The following is a 20,108-nucleotide window of genomic DNA, read 5'->3' as shown; positions in this document are numbered from 1 at the left end:
ACATCAATGGTGAGCTACCTGTACAACAGTGAAGATTATATTACCTAGCATTACAGGGAGATGTTACTGCTATCTTAATTTGTACAAGTATAGTCTATGATAGTCACACAGCCAAATCACTGAATACAGCTTATTCTTAGCACATATCCTCTTTAAGTGCTATGTGACTATGTTGAGTGCCTCTTCTGCCCAATGCACTGCACACCACTAGGGTGGTCGCAATGCTTTGAAATCAGTTGTGAAGCCATCCACGGGCCTTTGTGTGTAACAACTTCACTCTGTCTTTCTGGGAGCTTTTCCCCTATTGACCGCACATACTCATTTCAAAGGTCCAGACATCCTCCAACTTAAGGAACCACTAATGTTCCTCAGATGATGACATGGATTCTAAGATGCCAAGGAAAGCTAAGCATGGGGGTTCATGCCTATAATTCTACCTACTTGGGGAGCAAGTACCAGAAATATCAAGGTTTGAGACCAATCCAGACAAAAAGTTCATTATATCTCCATCTCAACCAGTGAAAGCTGGGTGCAATGGGCTGGCACCCATCACGTCAATTCTATGAAAGTGTAAAAAGGAGGATCATGGTACAAGCCAGATTTGGGCATAGATGCAAAAGCTTTTTTAAAACAACAGAAAGGATGAAACAAACCTAAAATGGAAGGCCTATTATATAACTCCAATTTTCTTGCACTGGTTGGTAGATGGATCAAAATACATTCATTCCTAACACAAAATGAGGCCCAATAATTTAATGAATGTACTATTTTCTTATTATAATCCCCCTTTCTAACACCCTAGGCATGCAGCTGTACTTTGGCCAGTAGGTTAAGTAGACTGGATTTCCAGTATATTCTGGAAAGGGACATCTGTAGTATTATAGGTGGATTAAAGTGATGGGAGGAGGGAAAACTATTCAGATCCTTATGAAGCATAAAATTTGGACTTTTTTGGTGCCTCACCACATGAGGCCTTTGTGTTAGTGATGATGGAGAGAAAAGGGGGCTGAAAATAGTCAAGTGATTTTCCAGAAGTCCAAAAATAACTAAAATCAAACAGAAGTTTGTAATATTTCAAAAGGAGAACTTCTGGTTTGTGCAGAGTGCCTCCAGATTTACAACCTGCCTCTAAAAGGAATATACTATTTTTACCCAGTTCTCCTCCCCCCTCCAATGTGAGATTCCTTTACTGGGATCCCAACAGCACACAGATGAGAGAAACAGCAACCAAAGTGGAGAGTCAAGACCAGATATATTCATCAGTTGGGAAGGCAAGGTGCAAAGGTGGGTAGTCGACCTAGGAAACCAGCAATCGTGGATGCATCCCTGGCTTTTCTGCCTAGGTACAGCCCCATAGACAAACCTAGACCCTCCACAGGAGAGAAAGGCTAGGGCGCTGAGAATCCCTTATTGTCACCACGCTTGCGATGAACCTCTCACTTTAGGCAGCCCGACATCTCTGTTCCTAAAATGTTAGGGGTTGTTTGTGGGAAGTTAATCTGGGAATTCCATAGAAAGGATGTGACGGGTGGCAGCAGAAGACTGCAAAAAGAACATTTAGGCAGAATCCAGACCATTCTTGGAACCACAATGTCCCTGATATTTCAGCACCAAATGGGAAAAGTGAATGGAGTTGAGATCCCCTCTGCTTCTTCTCTGAAATCTACTTTTTGGCCTGGGTCTCTAGACTCATAGTTCCTCACTAAAATGCCAGATACATTCCAGGCTGAGAGACACCCCCCCCACACACACATACTTATTGAAGCTCCTCTCCCAGCCACTTTCACCTCCCCCAGCTTGTCCCAGTGCCCTCTCCCTGTCTGTAACAGAGTATCTGCAGCAGAGTTTGTATGCAAACGGGGTAGAAGGTCCCCATTCCCCAGCTGAAGTCAACATCTGGACAGATTTAGATTTCAGAGAGGGATTCAGATTGAGTCATGAGCATGCATAAAGGCTGTCAGCAATTTTTCCATGTTCCTTCTTATTAAACTCCAAGTCCCAGCTTGCTGGGCAGATCCAGCCCCATGAAACTGTCTATTGGACGATTCAGGAAAATTAACAGAGTGAATTTGAATTGGAGAGGTGAGACAGGCTCCAACTGACTTCCAAAATAATGACGCCCTATGCCTGTCCTTTTTAACCCAAGAACCAGGCCAGTTCTGTTCTACGAGAACTGGCCTCCTAGCCCCAGTGCAACTTTGGCTGTCCTCTTAGGAGATAAAGACACCATGCAGTCCAACCATTTGGGTCCAGCAAGATAATATTCAACCCCAAGAACTCTACTTGATAACTCCTACAAAGGCCAGAAACACTACCTTTCCCTCCCTCCTACCTCTCTTTCTGCCAACAACTATCAAAAGAAATACCCATTTCAACGAATCAGTCAGAAACAAACCTAAAACCAGAAAAAATCCACAAGAAGAAACAAAAGCTAGCTTCCATAAGGTAAGGCAAGGTGTGAAGAAAATAGATTTCCCGGGCTGTCAACTCTCCTCCTCTATTGAGTTATTTGATGGAGCCCCAGAGTCTTTTCTGTGTCTGCTTCCGCATCAAAAGAATGTATAAAGCAGAAGAAAAGGTAAGGAGGCTGTGGGGAAATCATACCAAGCTAACAGATGGCTCTTAAGAGCTCACTCTGGGCTTGCTAAGGGTCAAGAGTGAGCTCATAGTACTCAATCCAAATTGCTTGTTGGCTCACGGGGCAGAAATGGAAAGAGAAACAGAGCAGGCAGAAGTGGCTGATACTCAACCCTGCTTGGTCCTCACCCCAGGAGGTCCAATATAAGAGCCAACCCAAATACTCCCCCAGCCTCACCCTTCCCTGGCCTCTGAATTGCCTCCCCACATGGGGCTTTCTACAGCTCAAATTTCTCAGCATGGGTGTCTGCCACCAGGGCCTCTGCTCAACTGGGCAGGGGAGACCTCTTTGTTTGTTTCTTCATCACTTCTCAAATCCTTCTGCCTTCTTGCCCTGTGATCTCAGCTTCTCCATGCAAAGCAGGTCTTTGGGGGGTGAGGAACCAGAGAATATACAGTCTTTAGGACCACCCAGAAAAGCATCTCTCAAGCCAGAAAAACCAGTTCCTCTGAAGAAGTTTAGCCTGCAGAGTCAGACATCAGAGGTGAGCATGGAACACAGAGGACAGTCAGTCTCTGATTAGATTGGACTGTCTTCTTGTAATACACCAAAGTGGCTAGACCGCACAAATATTTACAGACCATCTCCTGTGGGTCGTGCTACAACTGTGGAAAGTATAGTAGGAGAAAAGAATCCATTCCTATACTATGAAGAGGTCACCACCAGAGCCAACTCATCTCAGAGATCATCCAGTCCAGCCTGCTGATTTATGAACCAAAGAAGTCCAGTTAGGATCAGAACTAAGACATACCACTTCCCGTGGACACGAGTTACAATACACATGGCAATCCTGGCGCCAAATAGAGTTACCCACAATTCTGCTAATTAGACTTGATGGCCAGTGTTACAGGGACAATGGATTCGGAGTAGATCTCAAACCTAATGAAAATTTGATGAGTAGAAGTCTGCCTTGGACCTGTGTGGCAAAACAGAGAGGGAAAGGGAAAGGGAGAGGGAGAGGGAGAGGGAGAGGGAGACAGAGACGGAGAGGGGGGGCAAGGAAGGAAGAAGGAGGGAAGGAAGGAAGGAAGGAAGGAAGGAAGGAAGGAAGGAAGGAAGGAAGGAAGGAAGGAGAGAAGGAGGGTAGGAGGGAGGGAGGGAGGGTGAGAGGGAAGGAGGGAAGGAAGGAAAAGGAGAGAGGAAGGGAGGGAAGGAGGGAAGGAGGGAGGGAAGGAGGGAAGAAAGAAGGAGGGAAGAATTTTTTTTTTTTAATTCAACAAATGTGTTCCACCAAGTCTGAAACCCTGTTCTGTGTTCAGGGATACACAGGGGTGAACACAATCCCTAAATTCCTGCTTTTGTGGAGGTCCCTGCTTCGGAGCTCGGTTGTAGAGAGCTCCTGAGATACAAGGAAGGCAACAGCCTGTTTTATACAGCTCCCTCCCCCTTTATGATAAAAGTACCAACAGGCAGGACATTAGAAAAGGAAAAATGTGTCACTTGTAGTGGCCACTGAAAGAATCTAGAATGCAAAAGATGAGTTATCAGACATACAGGGAAGGAGGGAAAGCTCAGTGGCAGCATGGTTGCCTAGCAAGTGCATGTAAGATGCTGGTTTGTAATGGCAATGGGGAAAGAATGAGGGACCAAAGGAAGTATTTCACTGAAGTTTGATGCCATCTCTGCAGGACCTGTATACCCAGCAGTCATTGTGTTTATGTGAAATCTCAGAAGCACTTCAAATCCAACACATCATTATCCTCCTCCCCCATCTTATCCCAGCCAGTGCCACAGCGTCCATGCAGCGGAACCACACAAACAGCCACACTGTATCCTCTGCTGTCATCCAACCCACCCGGGTTCTAACGTGCTATCAAATCCTCCCTGCTGAGGTCTCATTGCTGTTGGATATAGTCTCTCCTTTGACTCACTCTGTTTCCTTGATTGACCATCACTCACCTACACATCATGTGATCCACATTTTTGGAAGCATGCTGATATATTTGAACATTGGGTCTCTAGAGCACGGCATACTCTTTACAAGCACTACATACGATTAAATTGTAATTATCAAGTCAATGGTTCTTAGCCATGATGATTCTCCTTTTCCCCAGGTACCACCTCCCACCAAATAAAAGTGTACCACATGGCAGTGTTGTGATTGTTATGTCTTCAAGAGTGCCATTATCTAGCCAGATTACTGTCAAATTTTACAATATCCAGGACAACCCACCAAAACTTTACCCAATCCCCTGGTGTCTAAAATGGCAAGATTTGAGAAACCTTGAGAAGGATAATTTATATCTTGTTGGAATTGCTTCAGCTCTCCAAGTGGATGCTTATGGAGATATATTTGTTACTATCAGAATCTAACACACACACACACACACACACACACAGTGACTTAAATATTCTATAGGCAGGAGACACGACTTAGTGATCCCTTGTATTACTTCCCCCTCTCCCACAGGGCCCAGATTGCGTTTGTTCCCTAACATCCCTCTGAAAAGCCTCCTTTCAACTGAAAGGGCTCCAAATGGGGAGGCTGAAGGGGCCGTCGCCACGCCCACCTTCTAAGCCACGCCCCTTCCGATCACAATGGGTGGAGGCCTTAAATACGCAGAGGCCTGGCGGCCTGGCTAACACCCTCATTTTGGCAGAAATTGCAATGTCGACCAGCTGTAAGTCAAAGAGTCACGGCACCAGGAGGGCCAAGAATCGATCTCCTCACAAGGGTGTCAAGAGAAGCAGCAACAAAAAAAAATGCCGGAAGGTCAGCCTGAAGAGTAGGAAACATGGGGATGACGGTGAGTGAAGGTGGCCCCATAGCACTCAGGGCAAACTTGGGGGGCATGGGGCCGTCGTCGGATACAGAAATGTAAGCGAGGATGTGTCCGGTAACTGGTTAGGGGGTGGGGACGAGCTTTACAATAGGCAAATGTTGAAAAGGACGCTTGTTGCCAACCTGGCCTCCCCTACAGGCAATCATAAGCATCGCTCCCGTTAGTAACCAGCCTGAGAACTTGGGCCAGGTGACATTCGAGCACCACGGGGCTGCAACAAGACGACAAAGGAGACTGCCAAGGAGACCTGAAGTTAGACCAAAGCGACAATGACGGAAAGGAAGAATGTATACGTTGGCTCTTTCTCCGGGACATCTCAATAAAATGTGGGAAAACAGAGAAATGTTTGATCTTTTAGTTGGAAAAACTGGTTTCTGAGCTTGGCAGGCTTGGGTAAGATCTGGATGGTATTAAATTGAAAAATAAGGTCCAACTCTTGACCATGAACCATCATTGTTGAAAATTGTGGGGTTGGGATTTTGCTGTGTGTTTGTGTGTATGATGGTCCTGGGGCTTGAACTCAGTGCCCAGGTCATGTCCCTGAGCACACAGCTCGGTTTGTCGATGAATCTCACTTTTCTGCTTGAAACCAGGATCCTCAGATCTCAGGCATCAGCGCCTGACTACCGTTGTTTTGTTTTCTCTCTCAATATTCCAATATACCAGTGCCTTAGACAGGAATCCACATAGCATCCCTAGCACGGAGAGGCTAGACCTATGAGACTAGACCTATGGGGACTTCTGTCTAAGGCACCTGAAACTAAGGCTCATCTTTCATACAAAGAGTGGGTGGCCAGCCCGTGACATCACAAGAGAGGAAGGGTGCTCTACCACTAGAGCCACTTTCAACCCTAGTACCAGTTGAATTTAGGGCTGGGTTTTCACTCAAGGCTGAAACTGAAGAGACTGAAGACACTTCACTAGAAGTGAAGACTCATCAGACTTTCCTACATAAGCTGGCTCTGAACTGCTTTGAACCATGATTCTCACATCTCAGCCTCCTTCTTAGAAATTTGCTGCTTCAACATCCTGGTTGTTTCTCCCACCCACTGACTGTTAAATATGTGGAGAGTAGCCCAGGGCCAGCCAGGACACACAGATCCCAGCCTCTGGTGACCTCAGCCTTGTCCTCTAGACAGTGGTGTTGCCGCCCGGAAACTTTGCTTTGTGGTAGCAACATGTTCTTGGCCCATAATGGACTTTTTGCAGCCCCAGTTTTGATGATCTTCTTCAGGCTAAGAACTGAGAACCTGTGGGTCTGTGGGTCTTTTGAGCATGAAAACACATCTTAGCCTAGAAGAACTCATCTGGATGCATGTTTCTCCATCTCCATCTTCCCCTTTCTTTGGAACTCCATGCCCTGAAATCATTTGTTTGGCTTTTGTAGAAAGTGAAAAATCAAACCAAAGGAAAAAAAATCTGGCCTTGCAAGTTCTTCTGGATCACCTTGACCTTCCTATTAATTGACTTGGTCTGTGGGGTCTCATAGGAAGGGTAAAGCCCAGAGGATTTGTAGCCCCAGCGACCTACACCCCATTACCCTGAGCATGCTCTGGACGACCCTGGGTGGGACTGTGTAGAGCCAGATGAGGCAAACAGGAAGTTGTGGAGAAAAGCTCAGGGCTGCATTGGGAAGGTGAAGACAGAAATGGCAGCTGGAAGAAGCCTGTATGCTCTGGGGTAAGTTGGTGCACTCCAGACATGACCTTGAGGTTGGCTGAAGGGTCACTAAAATATTCTGTACTTTGAAATTAGAGGACAGAGGCAACTTGACAGCTCTGTTTTGCTCTTTGGCTTTTCAGTGTGAGTGCTCAAGGGGAAAAACTATAACCAGGCTTTAATTCCTGACCTGTAAGAACACATGTTGCTAGATGTGTCTGCCTTGCCAGGCTAATGAGTAGTGAAGCTATTTTGTTCTGACAAAGCAAGCCTGCCACTCCTCACATCTGGCTCCCACCTCTGCTTCTTCCCAGAAGAGCTCTCTGCTTTCTCTCTCTGCTTAGACTCCAGCGCAGCTCAGAAGAGTTCTCTTCCCACTTTGTCTGGAAGCAAGTCAGTAAGTGTCCAACATTAAATCTGGTGTTGTTTGTGACCTTGACCAACCACTTCCACCTTGTATATCTCCCACACGTATACACACAAACTAGGGCCATCTCATATCTATCTACATGAGGAGATAGATATTAGGTATCCTGAGAGTTGGCAGGGGATAAAGCCAACCAATACTGTGTGTGTGTGTGTGTGTGTGTGTGTGTGTGTGTGTGTGTGTGTGTGCGTCTAGTCTACCAAGAGTGGGTTCTGAGGTGAATTTCTAACCTTCACTAGCTTCATCTTCCACATCTGTAAAGTTCCACATCTGTAAAGTACCAGTGGTAATAGCTATTTCATAGAAATGATAGGTCCTAAACCTAGAAACTCTTCTTTTATCTCAAAACTGCCCCTTTCAGTACCATTATAGCTGCCTGACCCTAACTCTTGCACTGCTTCCCTAATCTCTCAGGATACTCACAGGTGAGTTTCAGCTGTCCCTCTGCACAGACCGCTGCTGAGGAGAGAGGCCACTTACTCCACAGGCTTTTATTGTGAGCCAATGCCTCTCTCATCCTCCCCTCAGCCTGGTGCTTAGCTTAGATCCCAAGATAAGCACATGTCCACATCTCCCCAGAGCACACCATTTCTCTCCTGTGAAATGTGAAAGCTAGAGATAATCTCCCACTGGAGACTCTCAGAGAAAGAGGCAACAGCACCCATGAGGAAGCACCTTAGGGGTCATGTTAAGAAACAAAGCAGTGGATGGAAAACAAAGCAATGAAGCCATCTTGAAACTTAGTATGCTGCAAAGAACAAAAATCTGTGTATGCATGTTGCTGAAAACAAACCAGTGATGGATGAAAGAACTGGATTAGGATCATGCTTGTTTTCCGTTAGCAATAGGCAAGAAACTCTACAATTAGCTGTAACGTTTTACTGAGAACATAGGGCCTGCATTTCATAATACATGGGGATTATCCTCAGCACTACTGAGTAAAGTTGGAACTTTATTGAATCACTGCTTCCTTTGGAAACGCAGAGCAATACCCTGCCAAGTATGCAACCCTAACCAAAAGTTTGATATGCATAAAATCAGCTAGGGACACTGATAAGACTCAGATTCTAAGTCTGGAGGTTCAGAATAGGTTTAAGATTCAACACTTCTAAGCAACTAATGGCAATGACTCTGGTAAAGGAACTACACAATGAATACTAGAATGCATAGAATATTTAATTAGAAGCCCAAAGAGCAGACCCTAAGTCAACAAGCACTCATTATTCAACTATATTTCCTGCCTGTTCATTGTTGCTGTTGTTGTTTTCTTGGTCCTAATTGTTTTTGAAATAGGGTTCCACTTTCTGCCCAGATGCAAACCTGGGCTGTGATCAGCCTGTTTTAGGCTTGGCTGCCAATGACAAAACACTCATCATACCCATCTTCTTCCACTAACATGGAAGAAGTCTCATAGACCTTTCCGCTTGGGCTGAGTGGGAACTCTGATCCTCCCGATCTCAGCCTTGCCAACAGGCTACAGGAGTGAACCATTGGTGCTTTGAGGATCTTTTCTTTCTAAGTCCTAAGAGATCTAAAGGACCAAAGAAATGCAGCCTAGCACTTCCTGTCAGACTTCTCTTGGCATTGAAAAAACTACTGTAGAGCCTACAGCGGGCTGGCTAGTATCAAGTTTTTGTCTGATGCTTCAGAACCTGGACCATCCATACCACTTCAGAATAGAGAGAGCACTATTTCCCGGTAATATGTAAGACCGAGAGAAGAGACAAGAAAATATCCAGCACACAGTAAGGCTTTTCCCCCTTTCCTTTCCTGTTTTCCTACCCCACCACCTGATCAAAATGTGCATCCACTTGCATTTAGCTTAGACCAACAGTAATAAAGACTCTAACTCAGAAGCAGAGAGGAAGCAGAATCCATTTGGAGGATGCAGAAGTCAATGGGTAGAAAGAAAAGCTGGACAACTGGGCCTCTCCATGCAAGCCAGGCAGGTAATAGAAATTTAACACACTCTTGTCTAACTGCAATGACTCAACTCACTTTCCATTATTACATGACTAGTCCCCAAATTCAGAGTCTCAGGAGAGAGAGCACGATGGTTAGGCTTAAGTGGGGCAGGTTGGTCCTGAAAAGAAAATGGAAGACTCTTGCTACAGAAGACTGTGTGTGCTACTCAGCCTCAGAGATTTATTCATCTCCAGGTACAAGTAACTACTGCTCTGTCCTGCATAGGATTCCAGGGTATTGATCACACAGGGCAAAAGTACAGAATGGTTTCTTGAACCTGTAACACAGTGAGCACTTTTATAACATTGTCCTATAAAACGGCATGTCAGCACAAAGAATTTACTTAGCCTATGTAACCCACATTTGATTTTCAGCACCAGAACCAGAAGGTAGCTGATATTTTCCCCCCACACATACAGTTATGCACATCAGAAGCGTTAACAGCAGATTAGACAAGGAGAAGGTCATAGAGCTACACTGCAGAGCTGCTGCTGGCTAGATCAAGGCCATGTACATTTGTGAATGAGCACATTTTATATTCATGCCTTGGCATTAGTCAATGAGCCTACAAATCTTAGATTCTCTGAGTGTCTGTGACATGGACTCTATAATGTCCATAAAGGACAAAGACGAAGGAAACTTTGCTCTTGGAGAACTCCCTTCCCATGCAAATTCCTAAAGTAGAATGACTACACTCATTCCCTCCCTTCACTCCAGAAATCCAAAAAATTAAGAGTAATCTGATTTAGCAGAACACTCCTCGTGCCGAAGGTCAATGCCAGCCAATGTAGAAGCCACTGACCACGTGCAGCTACTGAGCCTTCAAAACATTTCTCAACTCAAAATGAGGATACACTCTCACTAAAACATACATGTTCGACTTTCAGAAACTACGAGGAAAGAATGCAAAATACTTTATTGCTTAGCTTTATATTGTGTGTTGATATGTTTAGATATATTAGGTTAAAGAACTAATATTGATTTTACACGCTTTTTTTTTAAATGGACCTATCAAAGTCCAAGTTGCAAAGGTGACTTGTAATATGTATGTATGTATGTATGTATTCCATTGGGCAGATCTGGCCTGGCCTAGGATCCCTTGGATTTTTACAGCTCATTAACTCTTCATTGCCTACACTAAGCTAGGCTTGTGCTAAGGCAGCACTGTAGAGAGATAAATGAAGATCATTATTGAATCCACCTTGCCCAATGCCTTCCCATGTTCCTCCCTCCCCCCATGCCTCTCCCCCCTCTTATGCTGTCTAAATAACTTAATCCTTTAGAACTAGGGGTTTGGAGGCAACTACTGTACTCTTCTCCTATTCTTGCTGTTCATAAGGTTATCCTATCTCTTGGGTATCCCTATATGATCACCAAATTGCCTATCTGGGGGAAAATTACACTTTTGTCCAATTATATATATATATTATTTTGCCCAGACAAGAGTTAGCTTGAATGAATGAGTTCCAAGTTAGTTAGTCATAAAACATTTAATATATAAAAATAAATGTTTTAGTGGTATTTTTTATATATCAAGGAAAATTTGAAACAACAGGGCATACAAGACCTTGCAGTATCGCTATAATCCAGTCAGCTCGCTCTATGTTGTGCATATGGAGAGGCACAAATCAGAGGAGAAGAAGAAATGAACGGGTAGCACTTGCCTTTCAAATTCTAAATGTATCATTTACTATGTATCTTTGAATAATAAAATTTCAGGAATTTTTACACGTAGGAATAATAAGACTAATTATAAAGCATGCATACCTAGTACTATCCTATGAAGTTTATACGTACCAACTTCCTTCACCCTCGACACTGTCACACAAAGTAGATAATCTCTAATTTAGAGAAAGGAACTAAAGCACAGAATACTACAGCAGTTTGTCCAAGGTCCTTTGGCTAGTAAACATTCAGGCTGGCGCTGATCAGGCCATCTTGGCCTCATCTGTGCTTAACCAGTAAGCTCAGGTAAAGGAGGGACTGGAAGTCCAGGTGCCAGATGGCTCAGTGAGTGCACAGACAAAATGAGGAATGTTTTCACCACCCCATACTTACCCAGTCAACCTGACCCCCTAATCCAGACCACTCAGTGTCTAAACTGAACAGGGATCTCAATAACAGACCTGGGATTCTTAAAGAGAAAAAAAAAAAGCAGAACACAAAAAGAATGCTCATCTCTCCTGACCCGGCAGGGGCAGAGCTAACTTACCCAAACCCACAGTGACAAACCTTCAACAGAAAGACCAAAGGCTCTGGCACCATTTCGTTCATCCATGTGAGTCTTGTCATATCTAGTCAAGGGACCTTGGACAAGTTATCCACACTCTCTGAGCTTCATCAGTTTGCAAAACTGAGTTAAGGACACCTCTTTCAAGAATCAGCATGGGGATTTGAATAAGATCTATGCAGAAAATACACACACACACACACACTTGGAAAGTTCTTTATAGATGTTACTTTCTTTCCAGACTCCTCCCATCTCACCCCCACCCACATACTCCCCACAACATTAGCTAAAACCAAATAGGGGGCCCTGAAATCTCCGCCGAAGGATCTCTAATGGAGTCGGTAGGCCTGCAGTCTACAGGGTTGCCCCAGGACTGAGGAGTGGCAAGTTAAGCAAAGGTGAGTACCAGGAGATGTGCCCTGTGGCCTCACCAGTGTTGCTAGAAAGAGGATTTTGTGAGGGTTGCTTGAGTCACAGAAGCCCTTTGTGTCTCCCCAGAGGGGGAAGAAGGGTGGAGCCTCCAGCTGGGGCATCCGTGGGGGCCAGCTGACCTGGCAGTCTCAATTTCATCTGAGAAAGGCTGGCTTCATGCCCAGCCTGGTGTGTTGCAAGGGCAGGTGGGAGGAGGTGCTTCATGAGGTGGGAACAGGTGTTGGCAACGAGCAAAGACGTGGAAAAAGAGAAATGTTTCTTTCTCCTTTTTTCCAGCTTGCATTTTAGCTCATTAAATTCCATATATAAAGGTAGTCCAACTTAAAGGGAAGCCATGTTCCATGCATCAACTTCCTGAAATATCATGGCATTGGCAGAGAAGTGTTCTGGGCCCAGCTTCACAAGCTCCCTGCAAGTAACACAAACAGACCCCACCCCCACCCATCAGACAGAAGACAGATGGGTTAGAGCCCATGACATCCAGACTCTCCTAAGCACAGTCTTTCTGCCTCCACTTGATTTTCCATGGTTCCAACTGGAAGGGCATTAAAGACAGGGGAGCCTGCAAGGAGATCACTTTTCTATTTCACTGTCACCTCTCTCATTGAAATTCCTACCATAGTTTACAAGACACACCAAGGTCTTTTACCTAATAGACCCAGGCAGACACAAATGGGCTTTATCACATCTCACTTTCTGGCTCACTGTGTGTTTGCCCTTCTGGAAGTCCTCTGTCCCTATGGGTGCAATATTATGATTAGCCACAGGGCTCTGATCTTGGGGGCCTAATGGAACACAGTGCTGGCTCAAGGCAGAACCATCGTCAGCTCTGTCTTCATCCACACTACTCATGATAGGGCCTGACAGCTTGGAATAATATCCTCCCCCATTAAGTCAATAAAGGTTTGTCAAATATCTATCTTATACCCAGGCTGTATTTATAGTTTCCCGATTTGCTCCTGGAGAGTGACCAATGTTCCATTATACATTTGATGAATAAAAGACACCATACACTGGTGCTTGGGCTCCAGGGGCCCCAGCACCCCTGTACCCTTCAGAAAGTGAGCAAGATATCAACCCTGAGGAGCCAGGTCATCCCCAAAGACATCTTCAGTACCTTGACTCAAAGAAGCAAAGCTTTGTCCTGTGTCCCCCAGGTTGTACACACCAGGAGGGCCAAATGTATATTGACTTGATCAAAGAGGAGACCTCTGAAAACTCAAATTGTTCTCTATGCCTGGACATCTCCAGGAGAAAATACAACAACAATGATTTGTACTTTTACCATGTTCTCAGCTCCTAGAAGTAGCTGGCACATCAATTGCTCCACAAATATGTGGAATTGATGGACAGGTTGGTGGGTATGGCGCTTCTGCCAAGGGACTCCCCAAAGAAAGAATAAACACTGCTCACAGACTGGTTGTTAAGAGTCTTTGTAGACCAAACTCAGGTTTAGGTTAGAAATTGAGGACCAAAGTCATATGCTGGAGCCGAAATGAACACTGAACTAGAAATTGGAACACCCAGAGTCCTGGGTCTAGCAACAATTACAGTAAATAGAAATAGTTAGGAAAGTCCTCCATGCAGTCTCACCACCTCTCCCATGCCCAACTCCCACCTAGTATGTCAGATGCCCTTGAGAATGACTTTTCACATTCAAGGCTTTATTACATAATTCATGAAACTGGCTGATTGTGGTTTGGGTTTCTTTCATGCCAGTCCATAATATCTCCAACACTCACTATCATATCTGGATGACATAGTAAGTACTTGTTAAAAGCATTTATTCATTATGCATTCCTTCTCAACTGCAAGCTGGGATTTTTATGTATTCTCAAATGGTTTTTCATTGCAAACGCTTCCCACTGCATCTTGAGCATTCACCTTATAACTGCCAAAATTTCGATTTGAGAAAGGTGATCTCCATTCTAGGGAACTGGAATGAATCAGAAAACTATATGGCTATTGGGGGAAGGGGGGAAATAGTGTCTGCCTTTGAAAAGGATGAAGTGTCTTTTAAACTTCAAACTCCTGAGTCTTCAAGAGAGTGAACTTGAGGGACTTGCTGATTCTGCTTGTGAACCAGAGAGGGTGAAAAGCTAGCCCACAACATCCAAGAGGGAGCAGAAAAAAAAAGTTTGGATGCAAACTTGGGAAGGCTGTTTGTGGAACATTACTGGAAATCCAGGGCTTCTTCCAGACTCAGAACTGAGAAGGGACGTGGAACCTGGTTCCCCCAGTCAAGACATCTGATGAGAACACAGCCCCTCCAATACTCCAAATGGCTGCATTCTAACAGAGTCAGATGGAGCAAGAGGACCCAGTTAAGAGCCACTCACTTTTATGACCTACAGAAGCTATGAAACAGTATGTTGGTGGGTTTAAGCCATTGCTTTGGGAAATACTTTTTTTTTTCACTGTAATACAACATATTCACTGTAATACTAATATATTTCATCTGAAAATCACAAGTCCTGGGATCAAATATCAACACTTTACAATGGACCTTTTGGCAAGTGCTTTTATTTTGGTCAGTCCTAGGCTTGAACTCAGGGCCTGGACTCTGTCCTTGAACTTCTTTTGCTGAGTGCTACATTCTATCATTTGAGCCACAGCACCACTTTGGATTTTTCTGAATAGTTTATTCATGATGAGAGCCTCTGATAGAAGTCGTGCTGTAGCTTAAGGGGTAGGGCAGTAGCCTTGAGCTGAAGAGCTCAGGGACAGCGCCCAGGCCCACAGTTCAAACCCTGTGGCCAACAGAGAGAGAGAGAGAGAGAGAGAGAGAGAGAGAGAGAGAGAGAGAGAGAGAGAGAGAGAGAGAGAGAGAGAGAGAGAGAGAGACTCTGAAGTTTTCCTGCCCCAGCTAGCTTTGAACCACAATATTCTATATATCTCAGCCTCCTGAGTAGCTAGGATTTATAGGTAGGGGTCACCAGTGCCTAGGGACCAGTGCTTCCCCCCTCCCTCTCTCTCTCTCTCTCCCTCTGGCCAGCCAATGTTCTCCCATGAAATAAAGAAAGTGGGAAAGGAAACTCAAAACATCTCTTCCAGGTATCAGACTTTAGAAGCCTCCTAACACAATCTCCCAAATCTGTTTCTTTGGCCCCTTAATGCTACCTTTCTATACCCCTGTCAGGTGACACTGCCCTCCAGGTGACCTAAGGGCTCTACCATTTCTGCTCTTTTCCATCCTTCAGTTAAAGAAAATAGAACTTCTTTGGGTAGTGTAAGCCTTGAATGGGACTGGGGAGTAGAAAGAATACTGTCACATGTCACTGGTGGCCCCTACTTTCTAGACACGCACTTACTGCTTCATTACCACTCAGGTCCCTTTGAGTTTTAGGAGGCCATGTCATCCATGCATCCATGTTCCTCCACAAGGAGTCCCTCAAGACTCTCAAGGCCTGTCACTTGATTAGAAAACATCTGGATCTGGAGTCAGCCCAGCACACTGAGCCCAGGAAAACCACATTTCAGGAGACCACGTTTGTCCACCTCCAGTGCTGACACAAGACTTTCTCTACCACATCTGGTTTATCTGGTTTGGTTGCAGAGGAAATGATTTGCAGAACTTAGGAGGAAGCAAGGGATGATGGGTGATGAGCCTATCTTCTAGTGCAGGAGATCTCCCTGACAGATCTCTACTGCCTCTACTTCTCCCAAATCCAGCTGAGAATTGTCACGGTAGCCTTTCCTTTCCACTTCCTTAGAAGGCTTTCAAAATTGGTGGGGGAGAGATTGCTTCCTTAAAGATGATATGTGTACTTTAAAAAAAAAATGCTACTGAAACTTATAGAATGTCTCCTCTATCCTGGCTCTGCTTGGGGCAAAGGGACACTTTTTTGTGTATCCCTATATATATATAATATATAATATATATATGACAACCAATATGTACAGAGAGTCACAGTAATAGCACTTCTGTTCTTCAGAAATAAATGAGATGCAGAAAGGGAACTTTTTCTGAACTTTATCTGAACATTTGTTCCCCAACTATTCTTAAGATATCATGAGGGGCCGGGAGTTTGGCCTAGTGGTTAAAGTGCTTGCCTAGCATGCATGAAGACCCGGGTTCGATTCCTCGGTACCACATACATAGAAAAAAGCCAGAAGTGGTGCTGAGGCTCAAGTGGTAGAGCTCTAGCCTTGAGAAAGTCCAAGGACAGTGCTCAGGCCCTGAGCTCAAGCCCAGGACTGGCAAAAAAAAAAAAAAAAGATATCATGAATTCCTCATTCACCATGTAATGTTACCACTAACTCCCATGTTGAAGGCTTGGATCCCAGCGGGTGGTGCTATTTTGAGAGGTGGTAGAAATATTAGGCCACCGAAACTAACTGGAGAAAAAGCAGGTCACTGGGCATACCCCTTTGAAGGTGATATCTCAACCCTGGTCTGTCTGTTTTTCTCCCGCCCCCTCATCTTCCTCCTTACCTCCCTCTCTCTCTCTTCCCCTATCTCTCTTTCTCTCCCCTCTTCCCTCCTTCCCTCCCTGCTTCCCATTTCCTCATCTGAAAAATGGAAAGTTGGAGACTCAGGCACCCTTGTAACTGAGTCAGGTTGGGTCAACACCCCCCCCCCAAAAGTAATAAACCACCAAAACCATCAACAGAAAATTATAATTTTGAAGGAGGGAGGTCTATGTATCTTTCTTACTTATTCCTTCCCTACTTTGGAGTTTATTTCTAATCTTCTAAGACCAAACTGGGGTCTCCACTGCAACTCCATACTTAACTGTGAATTCTGATGGCCGCAATCCTTCCTCTCCCTGCCCAAGGCCAAAATGTATTACCAGCTTGCCACTGTGGCTATTCAGGAGGCTGCAGGACTTCTTACTGGTGTCTTTCAACATAGCTACACCTTTGTAGGGAGTTAATCATTAGAATTGGGGATTGAAGGGATTAAGTTCTTCCATCTTTTTATCCTTTCCTTTCATCTTTTCTTTCGTTCTTCCTTTTGTTCTTTCTCTCTCTCTTTCTACACACACACACGTATACATACATAAGGACTCTTTATCCTTATGTATATGTGCACACATATGAACACCAAAATGAATGTCTACCACCCTAGGAATGTAAATAGATTTCGTTTTCTGTGAAAATATTGCTAACTTGGTAGCAGCTGTCAGAAACATTGATTTGAGACGAATACTGTGTATAGTAGGTTAGATAGTAGCTCTGACCACTACCCCTACCCACAATACAGAGAAATGTCATGTCTTAAAGCCCGGAACCTGTGAATATGGCCTTATTTGGAACCAAGGTCTTTGCAGATGTAATTAAGTTAAGGATCCCAGTGTGAGATCTTCTTGGACTTAGAATGGCACCCAAAGTCCAATGATTGATAAAAATATAAGATAAAATGAGGAAATTTTGAGGTACAAAGACATGGAGAAAGAAGACCATGCTGTGGTACTGAAGGGAAGCATTCTTAGCCACGGATTGCTGGGAACACCTAGAAACTACAGCCTTCCCAAGACCCTCCAGATAGAGCCAATTCTGGCAATACCTGGACTTCAGAACACAGAGTTCAGAACTGTGAGAAAATAAATTATCAGTCAGAAAGCCAGAAAATTTGTTTTCATTTGTGTGAGAGCAATCAGAAGATAAAAGCAGCTATATCCTGAGTCAGCTAAACAGAGTGCCATAGAGCCATGGATGGGAATCTGCCACTGCCATTCTTGTGACTAGTCTATATAGATAGAACAGCAGAGAGATTCATTAGTCTTCAAGAACATACAAACTCCAGCGAACTGCCTTATGATAAACAGTTTATATGGGCATTCTAGACCACAAAATCCATAGCATCAAATCCTTCAGAGGCACTAAAAATCCCAGTGAGAAAGAACACAGCAATGGCTCTGTTACCAGGTTTGTTGTAAGTGTACACTTGTACATACACACCACTCTTTCTGTGGTCTGTATCTTCTTGTGGCCTTTTTTTTCTGCCTCGTTTCATTTTTCTGTTCTTCCCTCCTGTTCATTGTACACACAGGATGCATTGTACACACAAAATATAGGATCAAAGTTTGATGAATAAATGTGGGAGTGCAGCAAATGAATTAATTGGCTATTTAGTGAATTCCCAGGCTATGCATTAGAGCCAAGCAAAGCAGGTTGCTCTTGGATACAACAATAAATCCCTCTGCTAATCTACCCTTCCAAATAGGCACACACACAAAGCTAGACTGAGAAACAGAAATCTGTGGGAAAGTCAGAATTTGAACCAAATTGAATTACCTGTACCAAGAACTGGTTCAGACTTGCTCAACCTTTGGCCCATTACTCTCAGACACACAGTCTTTCCAGAGCACTCGAGCATGGAAGAAGGAATAAGTGACCCTGTTAAGTTATTTAAACATTTTAATTTGATGTGTAATTAAAGCAGCATCACAAATGGCAGAGTCTGAAGACAGCCCTCTCAGACCCAGATCCTAGCTGCACTGACTGCTGGTATGACTTGACCTGTCTCTGCTTCAGTTCCCTCATCTGTTATTATCTGAGATAATAACAGCACTACTTCAAAGGGTTATTGTGATGATGATTAGATAAGTTGCTATTTATAAACTTCTAAAAAAATACTGGGTGTCAAATGGGGGCAGAAGAGAAGGAGGGAGGGAGAGAAGAAGGGAGGGAGAGAGGGGGAGAACTGGTTCTCTTTGGCATGCAGGTATAACTGGACACATAGACAAATTCAAACATACAGATGTGTCCTCCAGATGAAAGACTCCTAGATGATACAGATATAAACTCAGTGAGGGAGCCATACCTCTTGTCTTGTTTGGATAGCAAGAGTCTGGATCCCATCCACTGCCCATGCCTGACCTTCCTTTCTCCTGTAATACCTATCCATAATGGCCTCGGAGCTGAAGCATGGGCTGAGGTATGAAGGAAAAGGAGTAGGGGTACAAAGATGGCTTTCATTCTCCATGGTGGATAGACTTGTTGCAGAAAGCCCCAGAGATTTGATATGAAATGCCATTTCAATAGACTAGCCTTCAACTCTCCCCCCTCTCTTTTCTCCTCTCTCTTTCTCCTCCTTTGCAAGCTGAGATTACTGTCATTTGGTGAAAGAAAAAAAAAAGCAAAGATATGTATGTGCCTATAAATGGAAGATAAAGTGGTGGCTGCCGGCTTCCTCCAGCCAAGGAAAACAAGTGCAAGGCAGCTGGAAAGAGAGGAGCCCAGGGGCCTGTGGAATCAGAAGCTCTCTACCATCTCAGGACCCAGCCCAGGGCTATGCAGGCTTGGCCATCTGGGAACGGCAGCCTCACCAGCCTTCCAGGAAAGGCCTGCCAGGAACCTTGGGGCCATGGACTGGGAGTTGCTGGGAGCTGAATGCTGCAAATTGCCATGGGAAAGGAAAAGAACAATTGGAGGCTGGTGGCCCAGAGAAACCACTGTTTAATACAACAGGCATCAGCTGAATGATTGCTGTGCACAAAGCCCCAGCCTTAAGGCAGAAGCAAGGAGCTCATTGCTCAGGGCAGCAATGGAAAGCAAGGGTGAGACAAACAAGAGATGTGATTTCTCCTTCCAAACCACTGACTCTGTTTTGAGTCAGGAAGAACTAGGTTTCCCAAGAGTGAGGGGTCATACTCAGTGTAGGGACACTAGAAGTACATTTAAAGATGAGCCAAGGTTGTGATAAGTGGAGATGAGAGTCACAGGAGAATACTCTGAGCAAAATGACCAATTAACAAGGCCATGGAGGCAGGGAGAGAAAGCCATCTCACTAAAATAGCTAAGGTAGAAGATCAAAAGTTCAAGGCCAGCCTGAGCTGCCCAGTGAGGTTGAGGACAGCCTGAGTTATAAGAGACATCTCCAAAAAACAGAAGGAGAAGGAGAAAAAATAAGAAGGAGGGACAGACAAAAGATCTAATGTGACACAGTAGCCAAAAGTAACTCACTTTTGAGACTCTTTGTAATTAACCAGCAAATAACTGGAAGTGCAGGTGTGGCTCAAGTGGCAG

At 44.5% G+C, this 20,108-nt stretch overlaps 1 protein-coding gene across 1 annotated transcript; it reads left to right on the top strand.

The window, feature by feature from the left end:
* Window positions 1-5,190: 5,190 nt before the first annotated feature.
* On the top strand, window positions 5,191-5,764 carry Tnp1 (transition protein 1). The gene is made up of 2 exons (XM_090354383.1): window positions 5,191-5,385; window positions 5,560-5,764. Exons 1-2 carry the CDS (start codon window positions 5,247-5,249, stop codon window positions 5,583-5,585), a joined length of 165 nt encoding a protein of 54 aa, XP_090210509.1. The 5' UTR covers window positions 5,191-5,246; the 3' UTR covers window positions 5,586-5,764.
* The last annotated feature ends 14,344 nt before the right edge of the window (window positions 5,765-20,108 follow it).

This window comes from Megascapheus bottae, chromosome 21 (assembly GCF_031878675.1).
Source record: "Megascapheus bottae isolate mThoBot1 chromosome 21, mThoBot2.hap1, whole genome shotgun sequence".
Classification (NCBI taxonomy): domain Eukaryota; kingdom Metazoa; phylum Chordata; class Mammalia; order Rodentia; family Geomyidae; genus Megascapheus; species Megascapheus bottae.
Note: the sequence above shows the minus strand (reverse complement) of the source record. Positions and strands in the feature narration are given on the sequence as shown.

Excerpts from the sequence above, each read along its gene's own strand:
- Tnp1 (XM_090354383.1), top strand. The coding sequence starts at position 5,247 with ATGTCGACCAGCTGTAAGTCAAAGAGTCACGGCACCAGGAGGGCCAAG. Across the intron at positions 5,386-5,559 it reads TAGGAAACATGGGGATGACG|GCAATCATAAGCATCGCTCC; the intron begins GTGAGTGAAGGT and ends CCTCCCCTACAG.